This window comes from Geotrypetes seraphini, chromosome 1 (genome assembly GCF_902459505.1).
Source record: "Geotrypetes seraphini chromosome 1, aGeoSer1.1, whole genome shotgun sequence".
Taxonomy (NCBI): Eukaryota; Metazoa; Chordata; class Amphibia; order Gymnophiona; family Dermophiidae; genus Geotrypetes; species Geotrypetes seraphini.
Genome location: NC_047084.1, coordinates 264,633,877 through 264,652,861, shown reverse-complemented (window position 1 = coordinate 264,652,861; position 18,985 = coordinate 264,633,877). Strand labels below are relative to the sequence as shown.

Sequence of the window (18,985 nt, the reverse complement as noted above, 5' to 3'; positions counted from 1 at the left end):
AATTTACAGATTATTGAAGCTCTCTTAATATGCCAGTGCTACTATCAGTCATACATGTATCCTTTCAATCTGTGTATAGAAAGCTCTTCTGAGTGTTTTTGAATGGAAATAATTATTGCATGTGGAGGGTAACAATTTCCCAGCAACAAATGTTAATATTAAATGGTAGGCTGTTACGTGTATTTACCCTTAGGGAGACCATTTTAAATTAGCAAACATTTTTTTATTCATTCAAATGATCTAGAACTAGTGAAAATAATTTGATCTTTATTTTTATTTTAGATTGGTGGATAAAAAGGCTTTACTTTCTTGTCTTAAATTTTATTTTTCAAATTTTTTAATACAGTATTGAAACACATTTATTTATAAGCAGTATTACTATAATATCTATTGCAGCAACAGGAATATTCAGCCAGTCAAGAAATCTAGCAGATTCCTCACTAGATGGTTGAAACTATTAGAGATGGACCAATGGTTAAATGGAGGGCTTTAAAAACCTATAGCATTGTAGCACTCAAAGCCCTCTTGTCTGGAATACTCCTCACCTAAATGATGACACTGGGAGCAATTTTCAAACTCATGGGCAGGTTCTGCTAATCACATACTATACAGTCAGCAGTTTGAAAACTGCTGATAGTGCTGCTATTTGAAACATAATGATGAGGCATCTCTCCTCCCTGCAATCTGTACAAAACTCTGCTGCACGATTTATCTTCTGCCAACCTCGTTACACTCACCGCACCCCCTCCCCTCAAATCACTTCTCTGGCTCCCTATCTGCCTTCACATACAGTTCAAACTACTATTACTAACTTTACAAGTCTGTTCATTTTGTAGCCCCTTGGTATCTCTACTCTGTTGTTTCTCCTTATACACCTCTCTGAGAATGCCATTCTTCAGACAAATTGCTTTTATCTGTACTCTTCTCCTCCAATTTCAATTCTAGACTTTGTTCCTTTTATCTCACCGCCTACCTGAGTCCTTCCACCACACCACTTCCCTTGTTTAAAAGTAGGTTGAAAACCCAACTTTTTGAGACAGCCTTCAACTCATAACCCTACTCCCCTAGCCTGCAGTTTAACCATTCCCTCTAACTGTAACCCCTATCCTGGCACCCTGTTTGTCTTTCTTGATTATTAGATTGTAAGCTCATTCAAGAAGGGCTGTCTCCTTTGTGACTCTGTGCAGCACTGCATAAGTCTGGTAGTGCTCTAGAAATAATTATTAATAATAGTAGTAGTAGTAGTAGAAGTATAATAATGTGCCAAGAAAGAGAGGATTTGAGGTTGACAGTCTGGATCATTTTAGGGGATATCATCTTCGTCTTCCCTCATTAGCAAAATAGTTGCCAACGTAGTAATATAGAATTATCCCAGGACAAGCAGGCATGATATTCTCACATGTGGGTGACGTCATCTACGGAGCCCGGGCGCGGACAGCTTTTCAAGCAAACTTGATTGAAGTTTCAAGTTTGCACACTGCACCACGCATGTGCATGCCTTCTCGCCCACTAGAGGGCGCATCCCACCTCGTGGTCCTCAGTTCAAATTTTTCCGCGGAGCAAGAAAGCCCTGTGGATCTGAGCTCCAGTGTTTTTGCCTTCTAGCTGCCGCGTTTAGTTTGTTTTTCCCCTTCGAATTAGTTCGCGGTGCTGTTTTTCTTTTCGGTTCTTTTCAAAAAAAAAAAAAAGTCTTTCGTTTTTCGTCGGGCTCCGGGGGCTCCCGGAAGCCGTGGCCGCGGGACGTCTGTACGTTCCCGGCCTTCTTCTTTTTCTTCGTGGATGTCCCGTCCTGTTACGGGATTCAAAAAGTGCAGCCGGTGTGAGAGGTTGCTTTCCATCACTGACCCTCACCGGTGGTGCATTGTCTGTCTTGGGCCCGAACATCCGACAGACTCGTGTGATCGCTGTGCTACCTTCCAAAACAGGGCCCTCCGTCGACGTAAGGCCAGAATGGCGGAATTGTTCGCCGTCGACGCGCCACCTAAGGCCTCGACGTCGGCCTCGGCTTCGGCCCCGGCCTTGACCTCGGCCTCGGCGTCCTCGGGGGCCTCGGCCTCGCCTCGGCCCTCTTCATCGAAGGCGTCGTCGGTGAAGCAAGCTTCGGGTAAGTCCTCTGTTCCATCCCCTTCAGCAAAGAAGCCATCCTCGAGTCAGGCCAAGGCGGGTGGGTCGACCCCGGCCCCGCATCGGACCTCGACTCCGCACACCCCGAGGGAATACTCGAGACCGAGGTCGCCCTCCAGGGAGTGTGCCCCGGACTCGGAACTCCCCACCTTCGTGGGGATTCCGGCCTTCCAGGATCTCCTCCGAGCTCTGATCTCCTCGGAGCTGTCGGGAGCCCTGGAAGTGTTGCAGCGTGCTGCGGTTCCGGCGGCCTCGACCTCGGCCGGGGCGCCTTCGGTCTCAGAGGCCCCGGCCTCGGCTCCCTCGGGAGCCCCGGCCTCGGCGACCTCGGTCTCGGGTACTGCGGCCCCGTTCACCTCGGCCTCGGCCCCGCCCCGGACCTCGACCTCGGGAGAACCCCCTGAGCGGAGTGTAAGGCCCAAAGAAAAGTTGCGCAGAGTGCGCCGTCTTTCCTCCTCTTCCTCCGGGTCTTCCAGGCACGCCTCGCCCTCGACGCGACCTCGGACGGGGCGTCGATCGAGGAAGTCTAAGCGGCCCCGAGGCTCGCCTCGGCGCGACCATTCCTCGTCGTTCGGGGGCGAGGCGCTGCAGGTGTCGGAGTTGCGCCTCGACAACCCGAGGCTCCTCCGCTCACCTCTTGGGAAGTCTTCCCGGGCCGCCTCGCCGAGAAAACGGGAGAGTGTCCCAAGGGTTCTGCGAGGAGGATAACTTCCCCTTCCCCCTCGAGGGCCCTCGAGAGGGGATCCTGGGATTCGGGATCTGTTAGGGATCCTCATTATTCCCATGAGGCCTCCCCCCTCTCCTCGGTGGGGCGGTCGAGAACCCCGTCTCCCCAGGCTAGGCCGTCCTCATTTTCATCCTTCGTTCAGGACATGGCCCAAGCCCTGGGGATTGACCTTATGGTAGGTTCTCGGTATTCCAAAGAATTTTTGGAGGAACAGGACCTCCCCACTCCTCCTAGAGAGGTGCCTAGACTCCCTCTCAACAGTGTCCTTCTGCAAACCTGGCTGAAGAACTTGTCAAACCCTCTTACAGTCACGTCTGTGCCTTCAAAAATGGAATCGAAGTATAGGACGATTCCCCCTAAAGGGTTCGATAAGGCGCAGCTCTCACACCAGTCTCTTCTGGTGGAGTCTGCTCTTAAAAAATCACAGCCCTCACGGGTTTCTGCGGCGGTTCCACCAGGCAGGGAGGGGCGGACCCTGGACAAGTTTGGCCGTCGCCTCTATTCAAATTCCCTGATGGCCACCAGGGTTCTAAATTACGCCTTCACCTTTTCCTCCTATTTGCGTGGTATGGTGAAGGACCTTCCTCAATATCGAAACTCGTTACCGGACTCCCAAAGAGCAGGATTCGATAAGTTTATGTCCAACCTGTCTCAACTGCGGTTGTACCTATTCCATGCAGTGTACGACGCCTTTGAGCTGGTTTCGAGGGTGTCGGCCCTCGCGGTGGCCATGCGCCGCTTGGCCTGGCTTCGCACCCTCGACATGGACCCAAACCTGCAGGAACGCCTGGCAGACTTGCCTTGTGTGGGGTCCGAGTTATTTGACGAGTCATTGGATGCGGCGACCAAGCGCTTGTCGGAGCAGGAGCGCTCTCTAGCATCCCTGGTCCGCCCCAAACCTAGGCCCCCGCCGCAGAAACCCTTCCGGCCTCCGCCGCGCCGATACCCTCAGAAGTCGACCCCGGCTTTCTCGAGACCGCCTCCGAGACGTCCGTCTCAGCGAGGCAGAGGGGGACAAACCCAAGCCCCGGCGCAGGGCCCTTCTAAGCCCGCGCCTTCCTTTTGACGGGCTGAGCGGACGGGGCGGGTTCCCCTCCGCACTTTCACAGGAACCCCTTCCTATCGGGGGCCGTCTTCGGTCCTTCCGGGAGGCATGGACCGGGATTACCTCAGACGCTTGGGTGCTCCGGATCGTCTCCGAGGGCTACTCGCTCAACTTTGTGTCCTCGCCACCGGACAGTCCCCCAAGTTCAGTCCCCTGCAATCGTTCGCAGCTACTGACCCTTATAACCGAAGCCAAAGCCCTCTTGAAGCTTCGGGCGGTCGAGCCGGTCCCCAAGGACCAGTGGGGTACGGGGTTTTACTCCCGCTACTTTTTGGTTCCAAAAAAGACCGGGGACCTGCGCCCCATACTGGACCTCAGGAAGCTCAACAAATTCCTGGCCCGGGAGAAGTTTCGAATGCTATCTCTCCCGGTTTTGTATCCTCTCTTGGAGGAAGGGGACTGGATGTGCTCCCTCGACCTGAAGGAAGCATACACCCATGTTCCGGTGCACCCCGCCTGCCGAAGATTCTTACGATTCCAGGTGGGGGACCTCCACCTCCAGTACAGGGTTCTGCCCTTCGGCCTGGCCGCGTCCCCACGAGTATTCACGAAGTGCATGGTGGTGGTCGCGGCAGCCCTGAGGTCACGTGGACTCCATGTGTTCCCTTACCTGGACGATTGGCTCATCAAAGCCCCGACCAGGGAGGGGGTTATCTCAGCGACCCGACAGTCTATTGCCTTCCTGCAAACTCTCGGGTTCGAGATAAACTTTCCAAAGTCTCAGTTGAGGCCGTCTCAGTCTCTTCAATTCATAGGTGCGGTGCTGGACACGGTGCGCCTGCGCTCCTACCTGCCGACCCAGCGGTTGGAAGCCTTGGTACGGATGAGCCGCCAGGTCTCTCAACTATCGAGGGTGTCGGCCAAGCACATGATGATGCTGCTGGGCCATATGGCCTCGACGGTACATGTCACGCCGTTTGCGAGGCTACATCTGAGGATCCCTCAGTGGACCCTCGCGTCCCAGTGGCGTCAGGAGTGCGACCCGGTGTCTCGCCTCATTTCGGTGACTCCGCTTTTGCGGAAATCGCTGCGTTGGTGGACAGACTCTTCAAATCTGTCCATGGGGCTACTGTTCCGCACTCCGCCTTTTCGCAAGGTCCTGACCACGGACTCCTCGGAGTACGCGTGGGGAGCCCATCTCGACGGTCTTCGCACGCAGGGCCTGTGGTCGGCAGAAGACCGTCGGTGTCATATCAACGTGCTGGAGCTGCGGGCCATCTTCCTAGCACTTCGAGCCTTCGTTCACATATTGCAGGACCAGGTGGTCCTCGTCCGCACGGACAATCAGGTGGCAATGTACTATGTGAACAAGCAGGGGGGAACGGGATCTTGGCCCCTCTGTTCCGAGGCTCTTCGCCTTTGGGAGTGGGCGGCCTCCCGGAACATCTTCCTCCGGGCGGTCTACATCCAAGGAGAACGGAATTGCCTGGCGGACAAACTCAGTCGACTTCTGCAACCGCACGAGTGGACCCTGCACCCAGCAGTTCTACGCGAGGTTTTCGCTCGCTGGGGAACGCCACAGGTGGATCTGTTTGCCTCTCCGGAGACACACAAACTACCACTATATTGTTCTCGGATGTACTCGCGGGACCGTCTGGAAGCGGATGCCTTCCTACTAGACTGGGAAGGGAGGTTCCTGTATGCATTCCCTCCGTTCCCTCTGATCATGCGAACGTTGGTACACCTAAAATCGTCCACGGCCACGATGATTCTCATAGCACCTCGGTGGCCGCGTCAGCACTGGTTCTCCCTGCTGCTCCAGCTCAGTGCCAGGGAGCCTCTTCCCCTACCTGTCTCTCCTTCTCTGCTATCTCAGAGTCAAGGATCCATGTTACATCCCAATCTGCAGTCATTGCACCTGACAGCTTGGTTTCTTGTTCCCTGACTCCTCCGGACCTGTCTCAATCGGTGAGGGAGGTGTTGGAAGCCTCCCGCAAGATCTCGACGAGGCTTTGCTATGCGCAGAAATGGACCAGGTTTTCCACCTGGTGTTCGTCTTTTCACCTGGATCCGGTATCAGTTCCGGTATCCTCGGTTCTGGACTATTTATTTCATTTGTCGCGCTCTGGCTTGAAAACCACTTCGGTGCGGGTTCATCTCAGTGCGATTTCTGCTTTCCACCAACCTCTGGATGGACGCCCTCTGTCTCTCCATCCCTTGGTGACACGCTTCATGAAAGGGTTACTCAGGGTTTGTCCCCCTCTTAAGCCTCCGTCTGTCGTGTGGAATTTGAATGTGGTCCTGGCTCAACTGATGAAACCCCCTTTTGAGCCACTCAACAAGTCCCTCTTGAAATTTCTGACTTGGAAGGCGGTGTTTCTGATCGCCCTCACCTCCGCCAGGTGGATTGGGGAGTTGCAAGCCTTAGTTGCGGACCCTCCTTTCACTGTCTTTCATCACGACAAGGTGGTTCTCCGCACCCATCCTAAGTTTTTACCTAAAGTTGTGTCTGACTTCCACCTCAATCAGTCCATTGTCCTTCCTGTGTTCTTCCCGAAGCCCCACTCCCATCCCGGCGAGACGGCGCTTCACACGCTTGACTGTAAGAGGGCGTTGGCATATTATCTTCAACGCACCAGGTCTCATCGGAAGGTTCCTCAATTGTTTTTGTCCTTCGATCCCAATCGATTAGGGCATCCAGTTTCCAAGCGCACTCTGTCTAACTGGTTGGCCGCTTGCATTTCCTTTTGCTACGCTCAGGCTGGCCTTCCTCCCCCGGGTCGAGTCACGGGGCACAAGGTCCGAGCAATGGCAGCTTCGATAGCCTTTCTCCGATCCACTCCGATGGAGGAAATATGTAAGGCTGCCACTTGGTCTTCGGTTCATACATTCACCTCTCATTACTGTCTGGACACTCTATCCAGGAGTGACGGCCGGTTTGGCCAGTCAGTTTTACAAAATCTGTTTTCCTAAATTGCCATCCTCCCACCTGCCCTGTTTTTGGTTAGCTTGGAGGTCACCCACATGTGAGAATATCATGCCTGCTTGTCCTGGGATAAAGCACAGTTACTTACCGTAACAGGTGTTATCCAGGGACAGCAGGCATATATTCTCACAACCCGCCCGCCTCCCCGGGGATGGCTTCCTTGCTAGTTATGGAACTGAGGACCACGAGGTGGGATGCGCCCTCTAGTGGGCGAGAAGGCATGCACATGCGTGGTGCAGTGTGCAAACTTGAAACTTCAATCAAGTTTGCTTGAAAAGCTGTCCGCGCCGGGGCTCCGTAGATGACGTCACCCACATGTGAGAATATATGCCTGCTGTCCCTGGATAACACCTGTTACGGTAAGTAACTGTGCTATTTGGATCAGGAGAGGTTCAGAAATGCACATCCCACATCTTTTATAATAAAGAATAGGATCTTGAGCAGGACTTTGGTAATACCATTATTATTCTTCCATAATAAATAACTAGATATTCCATCCCAGATATACTAGCATGCATGGTTCTGAATCATTACACCATGGCCATCTGACTACAGCAAGGACTTTATGCCTTAATAGAGTGTTTAGCTTTGTATTTATTTGTTGTTATTGCATTTATATTTTAAATTTACATTTTATATTAATAAACCACACCATTTTAACTCTTGGAAGTCTAGGAATTGGTTCCACATAGTTTGCTTGTGATTATAATCACAAGACATCCTCTAATTAGAGCAGAATTACAGTCCTTTCAGGTCTGGACTTGTCATGCTTTAAACCATACAGTTCAAAAGATGACAGTTTGGGAGCAGAGGCAGAGGATGCATCTTAAAGCAGATTGCTGCTAATGGCTGACTAATGCAGATGAATTGGGATGAGAGGATGAATAAAGGGTTGAAGGAGTATTGTGGCAAAGAAGAGCAAGTTAGGGAATGGGGGACTAGGGAGGGTAAGTTAGCAAGAAGTATGAATGAGCAGATTGTAGAGTACAGAGTGAGTGGATCATCAGAGTGGATGTGAGTGAGGATTGAGAGAGAAGGAGGAGGGGGGGGGGGAAGAAGGGATCTCAGCTGAGAAGGATGGAGGCACAGAGGAAAGGGCCAATATAAAAAAAAGAAAAAAAGCCTCCCCCCTGAAAAAACGCTCCATCTCTTCCCCCCTCCCCGTGCCCCAAAAAATGGCAGGAGGAATGCTGACTCCCTCCTGCCATCGGCGCTCCCCCACCATGCTCTAAAATATGGCAGAAAGGATGCAGACTCCCTCCTGCCATCGGGCCAACTCCTTTCCTCCTCCCACCCCACCCAAAACAAACTGCAGGAAGGAAGCCACTCCCTCCCATCAGACGCAGATTCCCCCTCCCAGTACCTCTAAATGTTGGGAGCAGGAGGGGTGCTCAGTCCCTCCTGCTCTTCCGGACTCCTTCGATGAAATGCGGGCCTTAGGCACTGCCACGGTGCATCATATGATACACAGGGAGGGGCCTAAGGCCCTGATTGGCTCAAGTGCCTCTGGCTTCTCCTTTGGGAGTAGACTGAGGCGCCTGAGCCAATCAGGGACTTCCTTAGGGATGAGCCTAAGGAAGTCCCTGATTGGCCATTGTTTTGCCAAAGCAAATGATGAACTGGGGCGGGGCCTAAGGCCCGCAGTTCGTCAGAGGAGCAAGAGGGACTGAGCACCCCTCCTGCTCCCAACTTTTAGAGGTAAGGGGAGGGGAAGCGGGGATCCGCGTCCGGTGGCAGGAGGGAGTGGGCATTCCTCCTGTGTTTTTTTGGGGGGGAGGAAAGGAGTTGGTCCGATGGCAGGAAGAAGTCGGCATCCCTCCTGCCATATTTTAGAGCACTGTGGGGGGGAGCGCTGATGGTAGGAGGGAGTCGGCATTCCTTCTGCCATTTTTTGGAGTTCAGGGAGGGAGCACTTTGTCAGGGGGAGGCTATTTTTTTATTGGCCAGATATTTTGCGTGTAATACACGCAAAATATCTGGCCCATTAAAAAAAAAAAAAAAACACCAGGCAGACCTGTTGATAACAATTACTAACAGTCGTAAAACCTGATGCAAAATAGCCAAGCAATTGTTAATGAATCAATCACTTGGCTATTTTGCATGGGGTTTTACTAATTTGCATAGGTGGATCGGATCGTAAAATAGGTAGTGGACCATTTAGTGAATCGGGTAGGTGACAATCACTGTCTTTAGTGAATCGGGGTCTTTATTCTCCAAGAACAAGCAGAATGACAAGTCCTCACAATTAGGTAATGTCATCCAGACAGAACTTGTACAAGAAAAGCTTTTCTTGGCATCATAAACTTCTAGATTAGAAGCTCTGAGTCTATTATGCTGTGCATGACTCTGTGCTACATTGTTCTCCACCCTCACAACAAAGACCTCTCTTTTAAAAAAAGACCAGTTGAGTCTTGATAGCACCCCCTTGAGACAAGACATTACCCAATACCATCTAAAGAAAAGGTAGGATTCTGATGATGTGCATTGAGCAAGGTTGAAAAGATATTGACACTAGATCTCAGAGCACAATACTAGGAGCAAGCATATATTGGTTCAGCTGTTATCACCCTACAGATAACAACTGAAGAGAGCATTGAGTATAAGAGCCAATTCAAGAATCACCATCACCAAAGTCATAACTGGTAGGCTGACACACCCAGATTTCTCTACAGGAGTACTTTCTTCAATTAGAATCGGCACTATTCTCAAAAGAGGAGGGCCCCACTGATTCTTCTTAGATCTACCTCTACCCCAAGAATGGATAAAGTTCATACATCCCCACTTCCCACCCTAATGAGCCTTTCCTTCAAAAATTTTAGATAGAGGAGGAGGAACCCAGAGCTGGAATATTGGACATCTTTCAGTTCATCCAAGGAAAGCATGAGAGTATCTGTTCACAAGATCCTGAGAGGTACACAAATGAAAATGTGGAAGCCCCATCCCCAAGCACCCTGTGAACAAGAACGCAGCCTTCATGTGTAGAGTCCAGAAAGATCCTGGATTTGAGAAGTAACTACTTCTTTACTACTCATTAATGATTGAATCCACTCATAAGAAGCTTAAGAATAGTAGTACTCTACCTCTGTGCTTTTTTTACCCTCCTATGAGAAAGATTTTTCAGAATGCTGTACTTTCTTCCCATTTAGCCTCTTACAAGTTTTTAATGAGCCAGTATATGTGAAACATTATAAGACTTGAGGAGTTTGTGATTTCTCTTCTTGAGGTTCAATCTGTATAATTCACGTCATTGGTGAGAAGGGGGGGAATGAATATTGAAAGCACATGATCAGGTTAATCTGTGATGTGTTAACATGGAATTGACAGCTTCAGCGATGGGTAGGTTGTGTACAGCCAACCTGCATTCTAAATATGCAAGAAAAGCTCGGTGATCTGACATGTAGAGGGGTGGATTTCCTTCAAGATAGAGGCAAGTTACTCTGTTTAGAAAACAGTAATATTCTAAGAGCCTTCTCCAGAGCCATATTCTCCCCCCCAAAAAAATAAAATCTTCAAAGAGATGGTCTAATGACATATACCACAAAGACCATACTGTTCTCAGAAGATGATGTACTTTTCACTTTTGTATTCTTGACTACTTCGCTGTTATCCCAAATAGAGGAGAGACTAGAAACTACAATCAGCTCTTGAGCCAAACTATCAGGGATTTTGACTGGATTCTAGATAAATCAAACCAGCATCACAATTGCTGTACAGATTAACTACAAATGGGAGAGAGTCCAAGGTTTTATGCAAAATGTTGGCCCATTATAACATTTGACATTTAGATTTTCAGAATCAACTGGGGTGTCTAAAAGCTAAATCTTTTTGAAATATTGCTATATTGCCCACCAAAAGTGGGCATACTCTCTACAGCAGGAACTTACCAATGAACTGTCCTCCCTCTTGAAGTTCAATGCAGTCTAATCCATTCAAACAGGAGAATACTTGAAGGGTATTAACGTAGAACAAAATCTTTTCCAGAGAAAGGAAAATGGTAAAACCAGAAGACATAATTTGAGGTTGAGGGGTGGTAGATTCAAAGGCAATGTTAGGAAGTTCTACTTTACGGAGAGGGTGGTGGATGCCTGGAATGTGCTCCCGAGAGAGGTGGTGGAGAGTAAAACTGTGACTGAGTTCAAAGAAGTGTGGGATGAACACAAAGGATCTAGAATCAGAAAATAATATTAAATATTGAACTAAGGCCAGTACTGGGCAGGCTTGCATGGTCTGTGTCTGTGTATGGTCATTTGGTGGGGGATGGGCTGGGGAGGGCTTCAGTGGCTGGGAGGGTGTAGATGGGCTGTAGTAGGTTTTAACGAAGATTTCGTAGCTGGAACCCAAGCACAGTACCGTGTAGAGCTTTGGATTCTTGCCCAGAAATAGCTAAGAAAAAATTTTTTAAAATTTAAATTGAATCAGGTTGGGCAGACTGGATGGACCATTCGGGTCTTTATCTGCTGTCATCTACTATGTTACTATAAGAAAGAAAGCATGGATTTGAAGTATTTCCTGGTTAAAGAAAATGGGGATTCCATTCCATCTTGGATTTAAGGGCCTTGAATAAATATCTGGTCCAATAATAGTTTAACATCTTTTCTGTGGGCAATGTTTTTCCCCTTCAAAATGAGCGCTACTTTCAGACTTTCCAGTCAGCAAATATCTCAGTATTGTAATAGAAAATCTCTGTTACTAGTATTGCATCGTACTACCCTCCATTGTTCCAGGTACCAAACTTAGATTGTGAGCCCACTAGGGATAGAGAATGTACCTGCATACAATATATGTAAACCAATTTGGTTGAATCATTAAAAGACAGTCTATCAAATCCACAACCCTTTTACCAAATATGGGGATAGCCACTACTTATCTCTGAGGTCAGTAGCATGAAATCTTACTACTCTTTGGAATTTTGCAAGGTATTAGTGATCTGGATTAACCATTGTTGGAAACCGGATTCTGGACTAGATGGACCATTGGTCTGACCCAGTATGACCATTCTTATGATGTTTTCTTTTGAATATTGGGCTGTTAAGTTATGGGATAGTGTCACCAGGCCATTGAGGAACGACTCCCTCTCTTAATGTTTAAACCAATACAATCTCGTAAAAAGGGTTCCTTTCCAAATTCCTTGAGTTCAAATTGTTCTAAGTGCAAACATGTTCAAACTGGGCTGGGGAGCCTGTGAAGGTAGGATCTACACACAGGGCCTGTTGTCTGCTCTTGAAGAACTACATCTTTCTGGAGCTAAGAGCAATTTAGAATGCTCCAAAGGGTTTTAGAAATCAGGTAGCTATCAAAATTATTTTTATTCAGTCAGTCAAGTAGCCATATATTATATCAACAAGCAGAGAGGAATAGGTTTGAACCTCCTGTGTTGGGAGATCAAAATATGGACCTGAGCCAACTTGGGAGATGACCCTCAGAGCCAGTTAACTAGTGGGAAATAGCATCCTGGCATTCAAACTTGGTCATGTTTTGTGGTCACACAAGGGCTCCCTGACTCAGAAGTAGTGGAAATGATTTTTCACAAGTTAGGAACTTCCATGATCCATTTGCCTGTCCCTAGATCAGTAAACTTTCTCAGTTCTGTTTCAAAACTCATGACAAATTGGCTTCAGATGTCATCCCTATAAATTGTTGGAGGAGGGGGGGAGGGGTCCTCTGTATATGTATCTTCCACTTCAACTCCTATTTAAAAAGAACTCTGTTGAAAGTTCTCAGAATAGGAAAAGGTACCTACTGTATGATACTTATGTCTGTATTTTGGCCAAGGCAAGTCTGGTTTCCCTTCAAGATCTATCCATATGGAGATTAGCTAGATTAGGGAATTCTCCATCGTTGATCACACAGGGGACTTTATTTCATCCTAACTTCAAGTGGTTGTCCTCACAGCTTGGATGTTGAGAAGGTTGCTTTGGTTGCCCTGAGAGACTCTTCTAGATGGTCTTAGGGTTTCAAGTGGAGGAGGTTTGCATCTTGCTGTATCAAAGACCTTAGTTCTTTTTTCCTGCGCCACATAAAAGCTTTGTGAGTACTTTAATTCTTGGAATCAAGCTTCAAGACCAACTCCATCAGGGTTCACTTTCATGTAGCTGTAACTTATCACCATTATGTAGAAGGTAAACCCATCCCTGCACAGCCTTTAGTTCTTTGGCTCATTCAAGGCCTGCTTCTTTTGAATCCCCCACTCAAGTTAAGCTGCCCACTGTAACCTTTTGAGACACTTGACTTTGACATACAAACTTATTGCCTCTTTTAGAAAACTGCGCAGCCCCGAAGCCCTTTAAATCTCTATGGGCTTCGGGGCCATTAGTGCGGCTTTGTAAAAGAGGCCATTAGTGAGCAACAGGCCTTCATAACTGATCCATTCTATACTAACATTTTCAGTGATAAGATGAGTTTTTACTCCTGGTGGAATTCTGTGCAAAAGAATTCAAAATTCTGCACAAAAAAAATCCAAATTCTGCAACTTTATTTGACAACATTTAAACAATATTTTTGCTAATTATCCAAAATTTCTGTACAATTTAATATTTTCATTAAATTATACTAGAGAAAGCAAAGCCTTCAAAATTTTCTCATTTAGTGACTTCTCTCATCCTGTTCCCCCTCCCCCCCACATACACACACACCGAGCCAGCATCTCTCACCCCATTTGTCCCTAGCTGGTACTCCCTAACCTTCCTGAGCCAGCATCTCTCTCACCCCTGACTCCCCCAGCCAGCATCTCCCTCGCCCCTGTCCCCCACAGCTAACATCTCTCTCTCCTCATTGTCCCCAGTCCAGCATGCTTCCACTACCTCTGTGACGCCAATTCTAGTTAATGGTAACTTGCTACCAGCTCTGTAGGCTTCCTTCTACCATGGTCCCCCCAAAGAAAGGATGTGACATCATCACGAGGGCAGGACTGCGGTAGAGGGAAATGGCAGTGAGAGAGTGCCGACTAACCCAACACAAAAATCTGTGCAGACATCAGGTAATTCTGTGACTCTGGGGAATTCTGCACATATTCTGCATTGTGCAGTAGCACAGAATTCTGCCTGGAGAAGTTTATTGCACCTGTCCAAAGTTATGCCTCAGGGATGCTACCCACTTGTGAGGACTTACCTCTGCTGTTCACAGAAAATACCTGCTATAGGTATGGGGAGTTTGGTTTGTTTTAAATATGCATTTTCTGATTGATCATTTATCTCAGTATTAAGTTTATTCTTTTACATTTTTTTTTAGGTGTGGTGGTAACGGGATCTTAGTGTTTGATGCTGAGAAGGAAAGGGGGTCAGTTTGGGAAAAGAAGAGGAAAGGCAGAGAGAAGATAGATGGGGATGGGTGAGGAGAGAGAAAAAAAGGAAGAAAATCTTAAGAGTTGAGGATGGGAAGGAAAATTGATCAAAGTGTGAAAGAATTCCCTTTATCGCTGCCCCTCCATACTGGATGCTGATCATTCTCTCTCATATACACTGACAGATCTCTGCTTTATATCCTTTCTAATATGAACCCCCCTTCTGTTCCTAGCCTCTCCATCACTTCTCCAATTGATCAAGAGGAAAAGAGCAGCAATGCTCCCTGATTGAATCATTGTCCTCTACCACCTATAATCTGACTTGTGCTTTGAGCTGCCCAGGACACCATGGTGTTATACAATTCAGCTCATGAGACAGGTTTCAGTTTTTCAGGAGACGAGGACACTGCTTGAGGCACAAATGCTCTCTTGCTCCCTAGCACATCAGTATGCAAATGTTTGTTTTTCAAGAGAATTGGCTGCTAAAATGCATGCCCATGCACCCCTCTCCAGTTGGCAGTAGCAAGATGACCTCTTTATTACTATGATTGCACAGGAGAATATCATAGTTAAAAAGAAAAACCTAATTTTCTGACCCTTACTACTGTATTGTAGGAACTGATTGTTAGAATGGAGGAGTAGCCCAGTGGTTAGTGCAGTGACCTGAAAACCAGGGGAACCAGGTTTGATTCCCACTGCAGCTTCTTGTGACTCTGGGCAAGTCACTTAACCCTTCATTGCCCCAGGTACAAAATAATATGTAGACCTTCATTGATGTGAAGGGCAGTTTACTGTTGCAGGTGGGATGGTGTTTAGGCTAAGAGAATCTTCACTGGATACTGAGGGTAGATGAAGCCTTTGGAGTATTCATACAGTAATGCTTTGGAAAAATCTGTATACCATTTTTTTCAGGTTTGACTTTATTCGCAATAGTTATTTATTTTCTATTCTGCTAGAAAAGCATGCTGAGAAAATGAGCACATTGTTTCCCTAGTTTTGTCTGTCAATTGCCAGCTACCTATAATTTTGGTTTACTTACAAAATATTTAACCTACTTGACACATTCTACTGTAGTTACTATTACTCATTTTCCTTTATTCCAGCAGTTTTCTCTTCTTCAGTTGCCCTATATTCCACAGCACCATGAGCCTTCATTCAGAACTACCCAGGGTTCCTCTACCACCCCCATATTTTTAAGCCTTTCCACATAGCCATCTAACTTAGCCATTCTGCTACAGTCCTTTTGGTAATTGATATTTGTGCATTTTGAATCTGCTGACTGGGTATTACCATTGTGCAATGGATCTTTTCTAGCAAATAATATATTTTCAAGAAATTTAAGAAGCATTACTTATAAAGAACCAGTAACAAGGTTCTTAATGCTTAACTGTTTGAGTATTTTGATCAAATGGGGAGTTAGGATATATTTTTACTTTAATTCTATTCCATAAATCTTTGCCACCCAAATAATAAATACTAATTTATTTTAAATGCTTAAGTTTTTGCTCTCTCCATGATATTGCAGTTAGGTATTTTTCCTATTTTGTAGCTAGAAGAAAAGGCTCGACAAGATGAAGAGGCAAGAGAGAGAGAGGAACAACAGCTACTACAGAGACAAAGAGAAGAGGAAGAAGAGCGACTAAAGCAAGAATTGCAACGACTTCAGGAGCTAAGAGCTCTGAAGAAAAAGAAAAGAGAACGAGCAAATAAAGACTCTCAAAAGACAGGCCCAGTTTCACATAACTTTCAACCAGTGAGAGAACCTATGCCAAACCACCCAGAAAATATTCAAAATGGCACATTTGAGCAATCAGACAGAGTAGAGACCACTTCCACTTTACTGTCTAGGCAGACTAGTATCATGGAACAGAGGCCTGTAACGGAGGTTATCAGTGAGGTGATTACCTCAACAAGCACTAGAGACTCAAAGCAATCTTCCCAGAAAGAGATGAAGTTTAAACAGGAGCAACTTTCTCTTCTTTTTGACATAATGCATCATAAGGAAAGTAATGACAAGCAAAAACTGAAACAAAATAATAAACCCAACTTGGAACAAATTAAAAAACCTATGGAATCCTCAAAAATGGCTGAGATTCAGTCTAGTATCAAAAACCAAATAGAATCCAAAGTTAAAGGGGTAGATCTCATGCCTGTAGCAGAGCAGAAAAAGGAAGAGAAAAAAGTCAATAGTAACAATAACAAAAAACAGTTGAATCATGTCAAGGAAGAGAAAGTTCACACAGGAAATGAGTCCACTTCTCCTGGGGAGCATCAAAACAGCAAATTGATAATAGCAGATTCACCTCAACCTAGAGGAAAGACCAAGAAAAATAAGAAAAAGAAAGATAAAGTTAACAATTCCATTGGTAAGTAGAAAAAACTACAATCATGCAAGAATTTTTTTTCAGCTCGTACATTTTCAGGACAAATTACATTTATACAGCAGCAGCATGTATTTCCCTAGGAGATTTATAATCTAAGGATTGCATTTGCTAAAGTGCTCTACTATGTTAGTGTGTAGTAATTGGTCCCATTGTATTAAACTAGATCTGTGGAAAATAAAGCACATTTTAGGTATGTTAGCATACACTAAGGTAGTAGCATACTTTAGTAAATAGTCCCTGTGTTTGTAGCTCAGGCAGTGGAAGATAAAGTGGCTTGCCTACGGTTAAAATGAACATCATTGGAAGAAACAGATCAGCCTACCTGGTACTTGGCCAACTGTTCCATTCCAATTTAATTTGTATGTGGCATTTACTTTCCAGCATTCTGTTTTTAAATACGATTTGAAAGAAGAGATTTTTTTACAAATTTATTTAAAATGGTGCTTGTCTTCCTTGTGTGTATATAGTATTATGACTTTCCATCAAGCCTTTTAACATATCAGGATTTTCATGGTATGGTGACATAATTCCATTTCATTTGAGACTGATGGTATAGAATGCTAATAGCCATACTGGTCCTGGAATAAACTAGATACATCATAGGTTATGATGCAAAGATAATGTACTAAGTGAGTTTTTAAGACCACATGTCTCCTTGAAGTGTCGGGAACCAGGCTGATTCCTTGAGCCTAGAAACATAGTCATCTTTCACTATTTGTGGAACCAAGTATAATTCTTGGCATATGGGGGTTCACAACCAGCCTACAGCAGGCCAGGCAGTAGCAAGAGCTGCAGACAAATTCAAGTCAATTCCTGATCAGAATATGAGCAGACCAGGCAAGTCACTCAGGTTGCAGAAATAAGTATTAGTTCCAAGAACTGAGAAAAATAGTCTTCAAAGTACTGCTTCCTAGTTTCCAGCAAATGCTTTTCTTAAACTGAAGACAATTCTGGTTCCTTGGATAAATGGTATAATGATATTTGACTTTAGTTGACACCTTTTCAGTTATTGACCAGTAAACAGGCTTATTTCCTCTGGCACCGCACTATTTGCTGAAGTCAGGGGTTCAGAATTTGGTCCCTAGAAACACCTAGCAAGTCAGATTTTCAGGATATTTACAATGAACATGCTTAGATGCATATTCATTATAGATATTCTGAAAACCTGACTAGATGAATCTCAAGGACTGAATCAAGAACCATTTGGTTAGAGCATGTGTCTTCTTCCCTAAACCCTACCAGTTGTTGGTCCTGCATGAAGGGACTTGTATGGTCTCAAAAGCTCATGTTTGTTTATTAGATTTAGTTCATACCTTCTCAGTAGTAGCTCAAGATGATTTGAATATAGATATTATGGGTATTCCTGATCCCTGGAGGGCTTACAGTCTAATTTTATACATACAGCAATGGAGGATTAAGTAACTTGGCCAAGGTATTAGGGAGTAGCAATGGGATTTGAATCCTGACTTCCTTCTGTTAGTCTGCTTCTCTAACCACTATTCCAGTGCAATAAGTGAGACATTCTAGACAAGTGGGTTATCTCCCAATGGCCATGGACCATCTGCAGAAGGAATCCACTCTGGATTTTTTTTTTTTTTCTGATCCTCTTGTACTTCACTGAGAGCTCTACTGTCACCTGTAGTTTTTCCCTTCTGCATGCGAGCCTGAAGGAGTCAGGTTTTCAGAATATCTATAATGAATATGCATCTAAGCATGTTCATTGTAAATATCCTGAAAATCTGACTTGCTAGGTGTTTCCACCTGAAGGAGTGTTTCTATTCTGCTCTCCCCTTTTTCTTATTTTCTTCTTATTTTTTATCCTTTTTCGGGGTTTGCTTTGTGCTCAAAGCATTTCTTTAGCTCTGCCTGCGTAGCGAACATGCAGACTCCTGTCTGCAGCTGACAAGCCAATCCCTGATGGCAGTGGCGTACCTAGCATATGTGACACCCGGGGCCCATCATTTTTTGACACCTCCTCCCCCCATCTGTATGAAAAACATGATTTTTAGTAACAATCCACACATCACACAAGAGTGTCCTAGGAAAAGGCAGCATCTTGCATACTGCAGTGAGCAGTACATCAATACACCCATTGTAAAACTAAACAAGCCAGACTAGTACAGATCAATCCTACATAGTCAATCCTAACAGAAAACCACGTCTTTTTGAACACACAGAACACAGAAAACACCTTTGCCTAGTATAGAATATGTAATCACAAATGAACCCTTCCCCTTTTACAAAACTGTAGTGTGGTTTTTAGCCACGGTGGTAACAGCTCAGATACTCATAGAATTCTGAGCATCAGAGCTGTTACCACCACAGCCAACGCTAAAAAATGCTCTACAGTTTTGTAAAAGGGGAGATAAAATAGAAATACATAGACAAAGGTTAAACTGAAGCACCAAGAAGCTAGACTCTGCATACATTGCAACACCAC

General features: G+C 45.8%; 1 protein-coding gene across 4 annotated transcripts in view; it reads left to right on the top strand.

Annotated features, from left to right (window-relative positions):
• The window catches only part of FAM193A (family with sequence similarity 193 member A), a 382,414-nt gene that overhangs the window by 333,467 nt on the left and 29,962 nt on the right, over nucleotides 1-18,985 (top strand). For 3 of the 4 annotated variants that reach the window (XM_033950625.1, XM_033950616.1, XM_033950602.1), the window contains one exon: nucleotides 15,711-16,527. In XM_033950625.1, coding sequence (XP_033806516.1) covers nucleotides 15,711-16,527 — 817 coding nt within the window. Of the gene's footprint in view, nucleotides 1-15,710; nucleotides 16,532-18,985 lie in introns of all 4 variants that reach the window. The other variant, XM_033950608.1, reaches the window with a different exon arrangement.